Source organism: Limulus polyphemus, unplaced genomic scaffold, assembly GCF_000517525.1.
Source record: "Limulus polyphemus unplaced genomic scaffold, Limulus_polyphemus-2.1.2 Scaffold6468, whole genome shotgun sequence".
Lineage (NCBI taxonomy): Eukaryota > Metazoa > Arthropoda > Merostomata > Xiphosura > Limulidae > Limulus > Limulus polyphemus.
In genome coordinates, this window is record NW_013672078.1 from 26,597 (window position 1) to 41,545 (window position 14,949).

Below are 14,949 nucleotides of genomic sequence, written 5' to 3' on the forward strand. Positions count from 1 at the left end.
GTAGTACATGTGTTAATATTTATGTATTGTTCTGTAGGGGAAGTGATACTATTTAATTATAAATTTAAGAAGAGTGTAGTACATGTGTTAATATTTATGTATTGTATCTGTGGGAAGTGATACTATTTAATTATAAATTTAAGAAGAGTGTAGTACATGTGTTAATATTTATGTATTGTGTCTGTAACTCTTCTTAAATTTATAATTAAATAGTATCACTTCCCCGGAGTACATGTGTTAATATTTATGTATTGTGTCTGTAGGGGAAGACATGCTTGCCACCGAGAGAGCTGCCGCTCTATGCAGCACTTGTGAACTTGCAGCAAAGTCTCTATTTGTTCTGCCTCACTCGGATCATCTGTTTGGGTACACTTTACGGTAAGTCAAGTGAAACTGATTCTGGGAAAGGTAAGTTGTAAGGTTGTTTTTTGTTCTTTTTTTAGCTTTTTGCGGATAAACTATTTAATAATAAAAGGAATCATATCTATTGTCAGTATGTGATATAAATTATTTAAAATATTCTGTTTATTTAAATTTCTGTAAACCGATTTGTATATTTGTTTTAAAACAATTATATTTCTATAAATCACGGTTTCTCGTCAACACGTACAGTTGTTATTATTCTCTACCCAGTCCGTAAATTAGAAGATTCATAGTTTGTGACCCGTTGCCACAAAAACATGCTCCCTCCTTTGTGACTGTGGGCAGGGCACATTATAAGATTCATGGTGAAAGTTCACTAACTGTTCAAATGAGAGTAACCAAAGAGAGAGAGGGCAGGGGATACCATTCATTAACTGCTTTCCCTCTAGTCTGTCAGTTCAAAATTAGGAATGACTACATGCTAATAACCTTTTCTTTTGTAAAGGTAAAATTTTACAGCTATTTCAACTACTGTTGTTTGCAGGTATATGTTCTTTATTTTTATAAGGCTACATCATCTCCATTAATCTATGCTAATGTGAAGTAGTTGGGAAACAACATCTTTGTTTAGCAATTTGCAAGTTTTAGTCTCGTGTGTAAAATGAAAGTGATAATCTCATTATAAAAAGAACATGTTGTCAATTTTTTTTAAACTTCTAATGAAAGTTGCTTGAGTATTAAAGAAAATTTGGCCCTCAAAACAATATGCTCAACTATCAATAAGCATGAATTTATCAAGAACTTGAAATTCATTTGGACCTTCTGAAATAAAAAAGGATGGTGAAGCAAGAATTAAGAAGACAAGGTTTTTATCACTCGGTTTTGCGAGAACTGGTAGATTACTTGTAATTCTAAGTGATGTTACTTTCTTTATTGATTTAGGCATTTGTAACATTCTGTTACTACCCGTAAATGTTTGTTATTTGTAGTCTTGAAAAGGCATTCTATGAGTTTTCTCAAGGTTACTACCACCACGAAACTAGAAAAATAAAAAGCCATCGTGATCATTTGAACAAAACTACACATCAGGTATGTTTGATTTTGAAGTGTTTTGTAATAAATGAAATAGATGCTAAATAGTTGATCTCAAAGCTTTAAATATTATTAATTGGTGAATGAAATTTGTCTTGAAAATTTCTACGTATGTTTCGCTGGTATCCTCATTAGGACTCAACAACCTTTGATGGCCAGGTGACTCTTTGATCTGTTTTATAAGTGTCCCCACACTGACCTACTTAGAACCACTTGATTTAAAAAGTAATCTTTTAGTGAAGTTAAATATAATATATAACCTTTTAGGTTACCACCATCATCATCATCACTCATTACTTACTATCTGCTGACCACCATCATCATCATCACTCATTACTTACTGTCTGTTGACCATTACCACCATCATTATTTACTGTCTGTTGACCATTACCACCATCATCACTCATTACTTACTGCTGTGCTGACCACCACCATCATCATCATCACTCATTACTTACTTTTCTGCTGACCATTACCACCATCATTATTTACTGTCTGTTGACCATTACCATCATCATTATTTACTGTCTGTTGACCATTACCATCATCATCACTCATTACTTACTGCTCTGTTGACCATTACCATCATCATCACTCATTACTTACTGCACTGCTGACCATTACCATCATCATCACTCATTACTTACTGCTCTGTTGACCATTACCATCGTCATCACTCATTACTTACTGCTGTGCTGACCATTACCATCATTCTCACTCATTACTTACTGCTCTGCTGACCATTACCATCATTCTCACTCATTACTTACTGCTCTGTTGACCATTACCATCATCATCACTCATTACTTACTGCACTGCTGACCATTACCATCATTGTCACTCATTACTTACTGCTCTGTTGACCATTACCATCATTGTCACTCATTTATTACTGCTCTGTTGACGATTACCATCATCGTCACTCATTTCTTATTACTCTGCTGACCATTACCATCATCATCATTTCTCAGTGCTCTGCTGACCATTACCATCATCGTCACTCATTACTTACTGCTCTGTTGATGATTACCATCATCATCACTCATTACTTACTGCTCTGTTGACGATTATCATCATCGTCACTCATTACTTACTGCTCTGTTGACCATTAACATCATCGTCACTCATTACTTACTGCTTTGTTTAGAAAACAAACAATAATAGTGAAAAACAAACCAAGCACTGTTAAAAATTACATTTCAATCTTTTAAAGAGACACAGTGACTTGCCTCAAAGAAAGTGAAAAATGTAACATACCAACATTTAATTTAATTTTTGGATTTTAAAAATGTTCTGCTTTAGAGTTTCGTCCATTCAGCAAAGCACCTGTTAATTATTTGGATTTAGAGAAAACTAACTTGAATAAAGCTGTCTGCTGACGAGTGAAAGATCAGATTGTCACTCTGATCAAGATGTGAAACCTAAAGTAGTATTTTATTTATTTTTCTAGCTTTTGTTTGTGAGACACCAGTTCAAGATAGGTTTTTTGAACGAGCTAAAGCAAGATATAATTACAGCACTAAAGTAAGTTTTTCTGTCTTGTTCAAACTGCTATTTATAGTAATACTTATATAACAAACTGAAGGAAATTTCCCCCGGTGATCAAAACAATTAAATTTTGTGCTAGATGTTGAAGTAATACACCTTTAAATAAATACTATGGGTGAATGTACAGTAGTTAATACATGTTTGAATTTGAACATGATTTAGTCGTTCATTGTAGGTTATTGAGGTGCTGAAAGTAATCATCGTAGGAGGTTTTATTAATTGTTATATTACAGTTATTGTCTCACTAATCTGTTTTTATGATAAACATAGCATCTGACTGTACAAGAAGCTTATTGTCTTCCAAAAACTGGTTGAACTAACTTTAAAGTGTATTTTTGATGTGTTCCTACTAACTTTATAAACAACTCGGTGTATTATTTAAATAGAATGTTACAAATGAACACTGATTAGGCAAAAACAAGTTTGCAAGAACTTTTAATAAATGACAAAACAAAAACTACATGTTATATAAAACAAGTTTTAAATATGTAGACTTACGAGTGCATAGAACGATTGAAAAGAAATTGTACTAGAAAGCTGACATGATCAGAGAAATAAAAACTGATCAAAACAAGAAAAAAAAAGACTAGGACTCTCAAAAAGCTTTTTATTTATCTATTATTTATTGAGTTTGTGTGTTCATTTTCATTTTTGAAGGTTGTTTTTTCTTTTTTATAATTATTCACAATGCTCTAAAACATCTGTTGGCCAGTTTCTGTATTTGGTTTTGTTTCTTTGTTCTGGACACACTAGGTTTCTGGTTAAATTTTATTGTCTTGTTTCTTGTCACTTTTAAGTTCCGCACTGTTTTAAATGGTGAATGGATTAAATTCATTTCAAACACGTATCTCAGTTTATCAGTCTGGCAAATTTGAAGTTTCTTTCTTCCAACAACAAAAATAGGCTTAGCATCATTTTTTAAGGATGGAGAAGTCTGTAACATTATATTGTGTCTTCTTACATGTTGTCGTAGTGTTTAATTCAGTAGTTGCATAAATGGTGATGTTAGGCTGGATCTTGAAAATAATTTTTATTCAGTATAACTTATTCACAGAAAGTTTTTCCAAATCGTTATCATGAAAGTATTTTGGTTAGAACTGATTTCTTAATAACTTTAACAGAATACTGTTACATAATGTATTGTCATAAAACAATGTTGACTGTTGTCATAAAACAATGTTCTATAATACAGCTTCGTAGATATTGTGTTATACAGAACAGCTTCAGTTAACATAGTGTTAAACAATGCTCTGTTATAGAATATAATGTTATATAACACAGCATTTTAAGCCTTGTTTTATACAAAATTGATGTCTGTTTATGATAAAACTGTTTCTACTACAACCAGACATTATAAACAATCGTACGCCAACTTGATGGAAGTGAGAGCCTCGGCAGCTAACATGTTGGAAGTTAAGACAGTGGCTGGCTTCATTAACTACAAGGTACCTGTACTCTTTGGTAACTGTTACTGTTTATGTGATATTAACATGTTGGAAGTTAAGACAGTGGCTGGCTTCATTAACTACAAGGTACCTGTACTCTTTGGTAACTGTTACTGTTTATGTGATATTAACATGTTAAAAGTTAAGACAGGTACTTGTACTCCGTGGTTAATGTTGTTTAGGTTATATTAACATGTTAAAAGTTAAGACAGGTACTTGTACTACATGGTCAATGTTGTCTAGGTTATATTAACATATTAAAAGTTAACACAAGTACTTGTACTCCTTGAGTAATGTTGTGTATGTTATATTAAAATGTTAAAAGTTAAGACAAGTACTTGTACTCCATGGTTTGTTTGTACTCTTTCATTAGAGTTACAAAAAAGTTTTAATAATATGGTTTTAGATTAACATAAATTCCAATATGATATGTCACAAAAATCTTTCTTGACTTATACTGCCCTCCATTGGTTGTATTATATGCTTTTTCTATCAACCTTAACACAAATGCTTGAGCTTTCGATACCTGTTTTCCACATAATTCTACTGACGTATCACTACTTCCAGTATTATTGTTTAAAGATTATAACAATATCAAAAAAGGAAGCTTTCTTTTGTAGCTGTGTTTTTGTGCTGATTTTAATGTAATATATAGATTATAGCCAATGTATTATTTCTGTGGCTTAGCACCAAACATGTAAGTGTGTATGTAGGCTTAGCACCAAACATGTAAGTGTGTGTGTAGGCTTAGCACCAAACATGTAAGTGTGTGTGTAGGCTTAGCACCAAACATGTAAGTGTGTGTGTAGGCTTAGCACCAAACATGTAAGTGTGTGTATGTAACAGTTGTGTATTTTGAAGTTCGTGCCTTTAAAATAATTGTCTGTTGTATATTGTTATCACTTGAACAGAAGTATCTGGTGCGTTGTTGTAACCCTAACTCTAAGAAAATTAGCAGGGAAATTAATGAAATGTGTTTTAGCAATTATTTTGTATGTATTATTTCCATGCAAGAAATATATATATGAAGCTTTTATAATTGACAAAAATTGCAGAAATTTTAAAAATTTAGTTAAAAAACTGAAATTAGTTAACATTTTTACAAACTCTTACTCTTGTTTTGGTGATACTGAGGTTCTTGTCGTCCGTGTTTGAAATATTATTTATATTGTCCAAACATTTATTACACTAAAAAAGATGTTTCCTAAGAAAGAATGTCTCAAAGGATTGCTCTTTGTTTCAGAATCTTTTGTTACCAGTTGTTCTTGGACTTTGTATGAAATGATATTTTTTAATGTTGAAAGATTAAGTTTGACATCTTTTTTCATTTTTCCAGCTTTGTAGGCTTTCGTTTTTACTGAATACACCTTTAGATGCGATTTCCCAGTTTCGTAAGCATATTGACATCTTTAAAAGTAAAACTGGTCCAGCGGAACTGTCCTTTGAACACAGCAGTTGGTTGTCTAAACAGTTAGTGCATCTTTACTTTTTATTTCAGGAATATCAGTTTTAACTTGTGTACTAAACCTTTTTATATTAAGGTGTATTTTATGGATAACTTCTTAAGTTAAAATGTCTCTAATCTTGTGTTTAACTTGTTATGTAAACCTATATCTCACCTTATGTGTTTGACCTTTCATTTTGTATTAATTTGTATCTTATATTTTGTGTTTATTACTTTAAATAATGTGCATTATATCTTGTACATTAATGTGATTATTATAATTATTCATCTGTTCTTTATGTTAACCCTATCTTTTGTATTGGTGATTACTGCCTATGTAATGATTTACATATGTTTTACGTAGACCTGTATGACTGGGGACTTTCATGCATATTTTTATGTTCGTAGATTTATTACATAACTTCTAATCAGTGAAGTGTGAGTTTAAATCATTTAGGGGGATAAATTTGTTACTTATTTTATAAAATCCATTGAAAACATTTTAAGCTAGTTTTTAACTTTATTAAATGTAGGATAATTTTGTGTTAATCAAAACTAGACAGGTTTCTTTGAACTAGGTGTTCTTAATATTAAATTCCATAAGGAAGTTATTATTTAATTGCAAAACAATCAAAACCATGCATTTACCATATATTGATTCCTCCTGTTTGTTAAAAGTGATGAAATAAAGACAATGCACTGTAATCTTTATAAGTAGAAATGCAAGAACAGTATATTTAATTTGCTATACCGATGGCCAGTTTGATTTTGAGTTTTGCTCTAAGTACATAGCTTGCTTTTATTAGAAGTTATTATTATATATTTACATACTAGTAATGTCATAGTTACAAACTATAAATGCTGTAGTTACATACTGGGAGCACCATAGTTACATACTGAAAATGGCATTGTTACATGCTAGAAATGCCAGTTACTTATAAAGAATGCCATAGTTACACACTAAAAATGTTATTGTTTCAAACTTTTCTCATTCCTGAAACTGGTTCTGTTTCTTATCTGTTTAATAGCTGGTCACATTTGCTTTTTATGTATCTGCACTAGCACTCCAACTTGTGTTACAGCATTTGTTAGATTACTAGTTTTATTCCTCTCCAGTATCTTGTCCTATAACAATGTTGTGATATGATCTGTGTTAAGGTTCCTGTTACACTACTTGTTTTATCTCTGTTTATTATATTGTTTAGGGGCTGTGTTGTAACCTGATCTCTGTTCAGACTCCTGTTGAGCTACTTGTTTTATCTCTGTTTATTATATTGTTTAGGGGCTGTGTTGTAACCTGATCTCTGTTCAGACTCATGTTGGGTTACTTGTTTTATCTCTGTTTATTATATTGTTTAGGGGCTGTGTTGTAACCTGATCTCTGTTCAGACTCATGTTGGGTTACTTGTTTTATCTCTGTTTATTATATTGTTTAGGGGCTGTGTTGTAACCTGATCTCTGTTCAGACTCCTGTTGGGTTACTTGTTTTATCTCTGTTTATTATATTGTTTAGGGGCTGTGTTGTAACCTGATCTCTGTTCAGACTCCTGTTGGGCTACTTGTTTTATCTCTGTTTATTATATTGTTGTGATCTGATCTCTGTTCAGACTCATGTTGGGTTACTTGTTTTATCTCTGTTTATTATATTGTTTAGGGGCTGTGTTGTAACCTGATCTCTGTTCAGACTCCTGTTGGGCTACTTGTTTTATCTCTGTTTATTATATTGTTTAGGGGCTGTGTTGTGACCTGATCTCTGTTCAGACTCCTGTTGGGTTACTTGTTTTATCTCTGTTTATTATATTGTTTAGGGGCTGTGTTGTAACCTGATCTCTGTTCAGACTCCTGTTGGGCTACTTGTTTTATCTCTGTTTATTATATTGTTTAGTGGCTGTGTTGTAACCTGATCTCTGTTCAGACTCCTGTTGGGCTACTTGTTTTATCTCTGTTTATTATATTGTTATGGGACTGTGTTGTGATTTGATCTGTGTTAAGGATCCCATTGAATGACTTGTTTTATCTCTCTCTGCCTCTAGGTTTAGTCATTTTGGAGACCTGTTTGATGATGCTGTCAAACAAGGCTTAGCAGCTACACAAACAAAACATCCTGGGTTTTACTTTCAACAGGCAGCAAGTCATGCTATAATGAGAAAAGAACTGTGTTTTTCACTTTGTCAGGTAAGTCCTTCGTTGTAAGAAATTTACAGCTTCCTTTGGAAAATAACAGGTTGGATGCCGGTAGTCAAATCCTTACAACATGTTTAAAGAAACACAAACAATAACTCTTTATGGATGATTCTTAATACTTAGACTAGCTATCAATTTATGAAAGAATCTCAAAAAAATTAACATGTTATCACTCCAACTTTTGTGAGAATATATCAATTTTTACTATTGAAGGAATTTGTCATCACCTTAAAATTCTGTTGTTACTGAGCATGTTTTCCAATTGTAGCTCAAAGATCAAGAAAGTCAAAAATAAAGCTTACAACATACATTGATGTTCTGTATTCGAGTACAAAATAATAGATTCATAATGTTTAACATTTAATTCCCCCTTCCCCATAATTTTCAGAATGTAATGGAATATCCAAGTCCAGATCCACTAGAGGGAGTAGAAGACATGGAATTCTTTGGGCAAAGACCATGGAGACCTGGTAGTCAGAGTAAGTTTAGGTTTGAGTTTTGTATCTTAATTAGATCTATTAAACATTGCATTTTTAAAATTAAATAAAGCATCTTGGTTTCAATAAGTATATGATAGTTTTTTAGTTAATTTAAGACAATATTCTGAGAATTTAGCAGTGTTGTTGCCATAGAATGAATATCATCTCATAGATAACGCATTTGTTTTGAGGTTTAATCTGCCTATTCTGAAGAAGTCTTATGAAACAGAATTTAAAATTTGTTTTTTTTTAAGAAACTCTAGTGTATCTTTGGGTTAGGCCTAACGTTTAGTTTATATTTGGCTTAGGCCTAACGTTTAGTTTATCTTTGGGTTAAGCCTAACGTTTAGATTGTGATTCCAAGAGCTCAAGGTTTACAACCTGTTTGACACAAAAACACAATTTATCAGTGAATAATCCATTTGTAACTTTGTGAGGAAAATAAACAAGGTTTAAAATTTGACCAATCAGGTATCGAGCCTCCTGACCCACAGAGGGAAAACAAGGGAATCCAGGCTCTGCAGTACAAGGAAGCTTACACAGTTAATCACTCTGTGAGTAATAACTTCTATTAAAGTTATTCATGAAGGTAATAAGCACATGAAGTGTAATTAGAAAGATGCTTATAATTAAATGTGTAATCATTAACTGGCCCAATACAAGTGTCACAGTAGACTATTATTTTAACAGATTTCATACCAAACCTGGTTGTTAAACTGTTAAATTTAACCTGTCATTAACTGGCCCAATACAGGTTTCACTATAGACTGTTATTTTAATGGACTTCGTACCAGATCTGGTTGTTAAACTGTTAAATGTAACACATTTAACCTCCAGAAATCTGGTGAACTCCTGTGTTTCGTAGCTGAGTAATTTATTTCTACTTGGGCTACAACAAAGACATGAAAATGTGTTAAAACACTGATTAATTATTTATAACTGCTATTTTTATAATTTTTTTCAATTTCATAGTTTTTATAAGCTACCATTTTTCACAAACTGTTTTGTTTTATTATTCTTGATTACATCACAGATCTTGTGATTTAACCATGTTATAAACTATCTTTTTATTGAAGGATAATTTTTTATGTAATACAAGACTCCAATTTTGACATAAAGGCCATGTTTTAAAGGGTTAACTTGCTTGTGAGTTTAGTCCAAGATATGGAAGTTAAACTGTTAAAAGTCAAGACTTCTGTGAATTGTTGCTTATGGTGTTTATGGATTTCTTCTTGGATCTGGGAGTTAAAACTGTTAAAATCCAGCCTTCCACGATTCGTTGTGTTGTGAATTTCATTTTAGGCCTAGAATGAAATCCAGGTTTTTTATGTATTTAATATCCTTCTGGACTCCTTCCTAGACTTAGAAGTTAATGGATTTAAAACTACTGTTGGAAGATAGTGTAAGTTAAGGTGCAGAGATACATTTTTCAACAGTTAATGTCATGCTTGACATTAAATGTAGCTGTCATACTGAATGTTTTAAATAAAGCTCCATTTAATTCATTTTCTTTGTGTTTCTTTAGACAATCATTATATCACTATTAAGTAGTGCTGTTTCCCAGTTTAAGAAGTATCGTGGACCTCGCATGAGGAGACATCTTAGTAAGTGTCAATGACTTATCTGTTTTTCCTACTTTACAGGTTATTAGCTCTTAACCTGTATATCCTAACCATATTATAAACATGATTGTACATTACTGTTAATAGTCTTAATAATTAGACCTATCTTGGAGCAAAAAAGAAGCATATTTTACTAAATATTTGAAATTGGTTTCAGTGGAATCATAGTTAAATAATCTTTGTAAGAAAGATTAGTGTATAAGTTGAGAGTAATGAAAGATTATATAGTACCTCATAAGTTTTCAAAAAGAATAAAATTACATATTTATAAAAAAGGATTCAAAAACTGTAAAATGGTGCGATTTACAAGAAAGAATAATATACGAAAAGCTTGGGCCCGGCATGGCCAGGTGGTTAAGGCTCTCGACTCGCAATCTGAGGGTCGCGGGTTCGAATTCCCATTACACCAAACATGCTCGCCTTTTCAGCCGTGGGGGCGTTATAATGTGACGGTCAATCCCACTATTCGTTGGTAAAAGAGTAGCCCAAGAGTTGGCAGTGGGTGGTGATGACTAGCTGCCTTCCCTCTAGTCTTACACTGCTAAATTAGGGACGGCTAGCGCAGATAGCCCTCGTGTAGCTTTGCACGAAATTAAAAAAAAACAAACAAACGAAAAGCTTGAAAGAGTCCGTCTCTTTTCCAATAAAAATGGAGTGGTGACTGTACTGAAGTTTTTTTTGATACTGATATTTCGTACCTCAACACATTTTGTAACTGCTACAATTTTCTATATTCTATTACAAAAAACATTGTCTTTAATCATCTTTTTACTGAAAGGATTTATTAAAGCAAACAAAAGTACAATTAGCAGGAATGTCGCCGAAGAAAACCCTTTAACCATAATTGTATAAAGGGTACTTTAGTTTGTTGTAAAATGCCATGATCAAGTAGTCTTCTTTAAGAGAGTCTGCAACTGCCTTATAAGTTTTTGGATGATGTTTAAACTTGCTGGAGCAAAAGATCATAAAAATTACTGGGTATTTTCTTTTGATGAAAATAACAGTAATAATTTCAGGCTATGGTTAGTATGTCTGGACTGTTGATCTGAGGGTTGCCTCAGAAACATGCTCCTTACTGGAGGCATATGTGCTCTAAGAATGGTGGGCATTCCCTCTGTTCTGTCAGAAAAGAGTGAACCAAAAGTTGTAGGATGATTCTGTTGACTAGCTGTCTTCTATCTTCAAAATTAGAGATGACCATACATGGATAGTCCTTATATTTTGTTATAAAAACAAGTTGATTGCAGATGTATTTTTCCCAACATTTCTCTTAATTTGTCTGTTGTGATGCAGAATAAGAGGTATGAACAAAAGTGACATTTCAGATCCATTTTTTAAACCATAACCCTTACCGGAAAATGTAAAACACTGAAGTAATGAGTTTGTAAATCTAATAAAGTCGTCCTTTCATAATCGATGTTTATATATATATATCTTGTGAGCTTTTCATTTTTTATGGTGTGTGAATAAGAGTACAATGGTAGTCAGTTTTCAATTTTTGAAATGTCGACAATAAATGTTACGCGTTCATTGAAGGTTTAAAGTTTTAGATTACAACAGATTTAATGTATCGTTTCTCTTTAATTGTTGCTTCATCCTACATTGTATGAGAACAGAAATATTAACTGTTTATATATTTCTTTTATACTGTTATAATCTCTATCTACAGTTTGTTATTGAGTAACAACATAAAATGAAAGTTTTTTTTCTCTGTAGTGGTCCAGATGGGTGAAGAATACTTTTATAGTAGGGAGTATAACAAAGCTCTCGCGTAAGTATGTGAGAAACATAATATTCACCAAATAATATTCCTTCTCTTACTAATTAAACATTACAAAATGCCAGGAAAAATATACATGGTGATGTGTCTAACTTATTTTTTGTATGATAATATTTCGTATTTTTATATTATGCTGTTTTGCAAAATATTTTGGTTTACATTTCAGTTTTTTTGTTTTTTGGACTCTCAGTTTTGTATATAAACTCCAGGTTTTTTTTTATGCTGAATTAACACACTAGTTGTCGTATTATAGCATTGTTAATATGTTTGGTTTATTATTTAAAAATAAATAATAGTGAATTAACAGGCTCCTAGGTCATGTTCTGTGGGATTATCGATCAGAACGTTGGCAGTACCTTGTTTCAAACATCTTGACTACAGCACTGCGGTGTGCTTATCTGTCGGCCAGCGTGCAAGATTTTCTGACCCTCGGACTGGAGTTCATAAGCAACTGTATCCTTTAATAGTTTAGTGGTTTAATGTTTTAGAAGGTCCACAGTTTTAAGTTTTGTTATTTAACTGTTTTATCTGTTTGTTTAAACACATATTTTACTTAAGTCAGTTTCTTCAATTTCTGATTTTAATAGCTTCATCTTACTCTATGACAGTGTTACCACACAATCGTGTTTTTGATATGTAACAGCTGACCCGGCATGGCCAGCTGGTTAAGGCACTCTACTCGCAATCTGAGGGTCGCGGGTTCGAATCCCTGTCACACCAAACATGCTCGCCCTTTCAGCCGTGGGGGCGTTATAATGTGACGATCAATCCCACTATTCATTGGTAAAAGAGTAGCCCAAGAGTTGGCGGTGGGTGGTGATGACTAGCTGCCTTCCCTCTAGTCTTACACTGCTAAATTAGGGACGGCTAGCACAGATAGCCCTCGTGTAGCTGTGTGCGAAATTCAAAACAGACAAAAACAGACACACTACATTAATAAGGTTTAACATATTTTTACAAATGTTACACATATGCGTATTACTTGAAAGACAAGCTGGAATATTCCTTAATTATAGTGACCAGGGATCCAGAGTGGCACAGAAGAAAAATCTGTAGTTCAGAATGGCATACAGAAAGTTCTAGAGGTAGGTTGTTGTTGTTGTTTTTTGTTAGTTATAACCATTCTTTCTGTATGTACAAGAACACAATTTATCAAATAATTCAACGAGCACATCATGCAATCATTTTGACAATAGAATAGGTAAATATTATTTAACAAAAGTCTGCGTGTGTCCACTTATAACTGACAAACTGCTTGACCAAATTGTTCCCAAACTTGGCATGTATCCATATGGTGTGGTGGTCTGCGTTTGGATCTGGTCTCCCTATGGCATTGAATAGATATGTCGGCTGGTAGGTAGATATACTTGTATGTGTTCAGTAAACAGAACAATTATTTCCAGAGAAGTATGCTCCCCTCCTTCCTACGACCTCTAAAGGCCAACTATTCCATAAGCTGACCACCCTATTAGAAATTAGTACCTCCTTGTTAACTGTATTTGTTCTGAGTATGATATTTTAACTTTTGTTCTCCAGTCTTAACTGGCTGTAGAGTTGTTTTTATATGAAAACATCATCTAGGTTTGTGGATTTCAAATCTTATTTCAGGAACAGTTCCTTCTTATCCTTACTAGACTTACTAAATATGTTTGTATGTATTCTAAATAAATATATAAATTGATTCAGGAACATATACTCCCCACCCCCCCCATTCTTATGAGCATAACAGATATGTATATGAGTGTATAGTAAATATAGCAATTATTTCAGGGAAACATTCCTCCTCCCCCTCTGCCGGGAATGACAGTTGACAAAGAAGAAATAGAAGAACTTTGGCAGAAAGCGTTATCAGTAAGCAACGAACCTTTAATTTTCACTGTCGAAATGGGATCGATTATTCCTTGTGGTAAGTCACTTTCAATTTAATGTTGACCAATTATTTTATTTCTTGGATGTGAATGATTTTTTAAAAAAATATGGGCAACGATGATGGTAGTATCCTACTAGTAACCCAGTGTTGTATAGATTCCTAAAATTTCAAGTTTCCTTTTAATGGAGTCATTATAAAACTCTTTGCATTATTCATCTTTAATAATTGGCTATACAAACTAATTAACATTCTCTCAAGATCAAATAAACTCTTTCTTTAGTTCCTTTGCATCACAATAGTCCACAGATGGGACAGCGATAAGTGTGTGGAATTACAACGCCAAAACACGGGGTTCGATTCCATGTGGAGAACGACAAACACACATACTGTAAACACTTGCTCATTTTTAGCCCCCCAGTGGCACAGCGGTATGTCTGCGGACTTACAACGCTAGAATCCGGGTTTTGATACCTGTGGTGGGCAGAGCACAGATAGCCCATTGTGTTGCTTTGTGCTTAACTTCAAACAAACAAACAAGCATCACAATAGATATTGGATACATGGTTTCGGAACTCAGAATTTAACTCATGTGTTCAGAATTTTTTATCGTTTGACAGAATTTTATATTTTCAGTATGCTTTCCTGAAGCATCTGACTGGCTCTCGTGGCTTGTATATATATACACTAGAACACCGTGACCTGTTGGCTCAACCACTATTCAGAGGTTATGAAGAATTCAAGCTAATTTCAATCTTGCACCGAAATGAAGGTTTATTTTGAGATAATTTAATTAAATATTTCAATTCAATCATGTTATTCATAATTCAAGAAAAGATATTTGATTGTTGTCATCTTACGTCTTTTAATGAAGATGGGAACATTGACAGGGAAATAATATAATGGCCAATGCTCGGCGAGAGGTTTTCGTTTATAAAATTTTGTTGTTGTTCTCGACTTGATTTTTATTTTATTACCTCGTCTCCATAGTTACTGTTTGCAAATAGTCAATAATATTGTAGGTCCATTTTATTGTTGTTTTTTCGACGCGCCGTTATAACACACTTTGATCTCATCATTTAATATCTGTTATGCATATATTGTTGTATAAACGAAGTTTTATAA

At 33.0% G+C, this 14,949-nt stretch overlaps 1 protein-coding gene across 1 annotated transcript in view; it reads left to right on the top strand.

Moving 5' to 3' along the window:
- LOC106473742 (trafficking protein particle complex subunit 11-like) overlaps window positions 1–14,949 on the top strand; it is a gene marked incomplete at its 3' end in the record, with an annotated part of 36,964 nt that overhangs the window by 11,507 nt on the left and 10,508 nt on the right. The window contains exons 5-17 of the mRNA XM_022402141.1: window positions 264–378; window positions 1,353–1,452; window positions 2,906–2,979; window positions 4,352–4,448; window positions 5,785–5,918; window positions 7,926–8,067; window positions 8,465–8,555; window positions 9,027–9,109; window positions 10,081–10,159; window positions 11,894–11,948; window positions 12,265–12,410; window positions 12,981–13,042; window positions 13,728–13,863. Of these exons, the coding sequence (XP_022257849.1) occupies window positions 264–378; window positions 1,353–1,452; window positions 2,906–2,979; window positions 4,352–4,448; window positions 5,785–5,918; window positions 7,926–8,067; window positions 8,465–8,555; window positions 9,027–9,109; window positions 10,081–10,159; window positions 11,894–11,948; window positions 12,265–12,410; window positions 12,981–13,042; window positions 13,728–13,863 (1,314 nt within the window). The remainder of the gene's footprint in view (window positions 1–263; window positions 379–1,352; window positions 1,453–2,905; window positions 2,980–4,351; window positions 4,449–5,784; window positions 5,919–7,925; window positions 8,068–8,464; window positions 8,556–9,026; window positions 9,110–10,080; window positions 10,160–11,893; window positions 11,949–12,264; window positions 12,411–12,980; window positions 13,043–13,727; window positions 13,864–14,949) is intronic.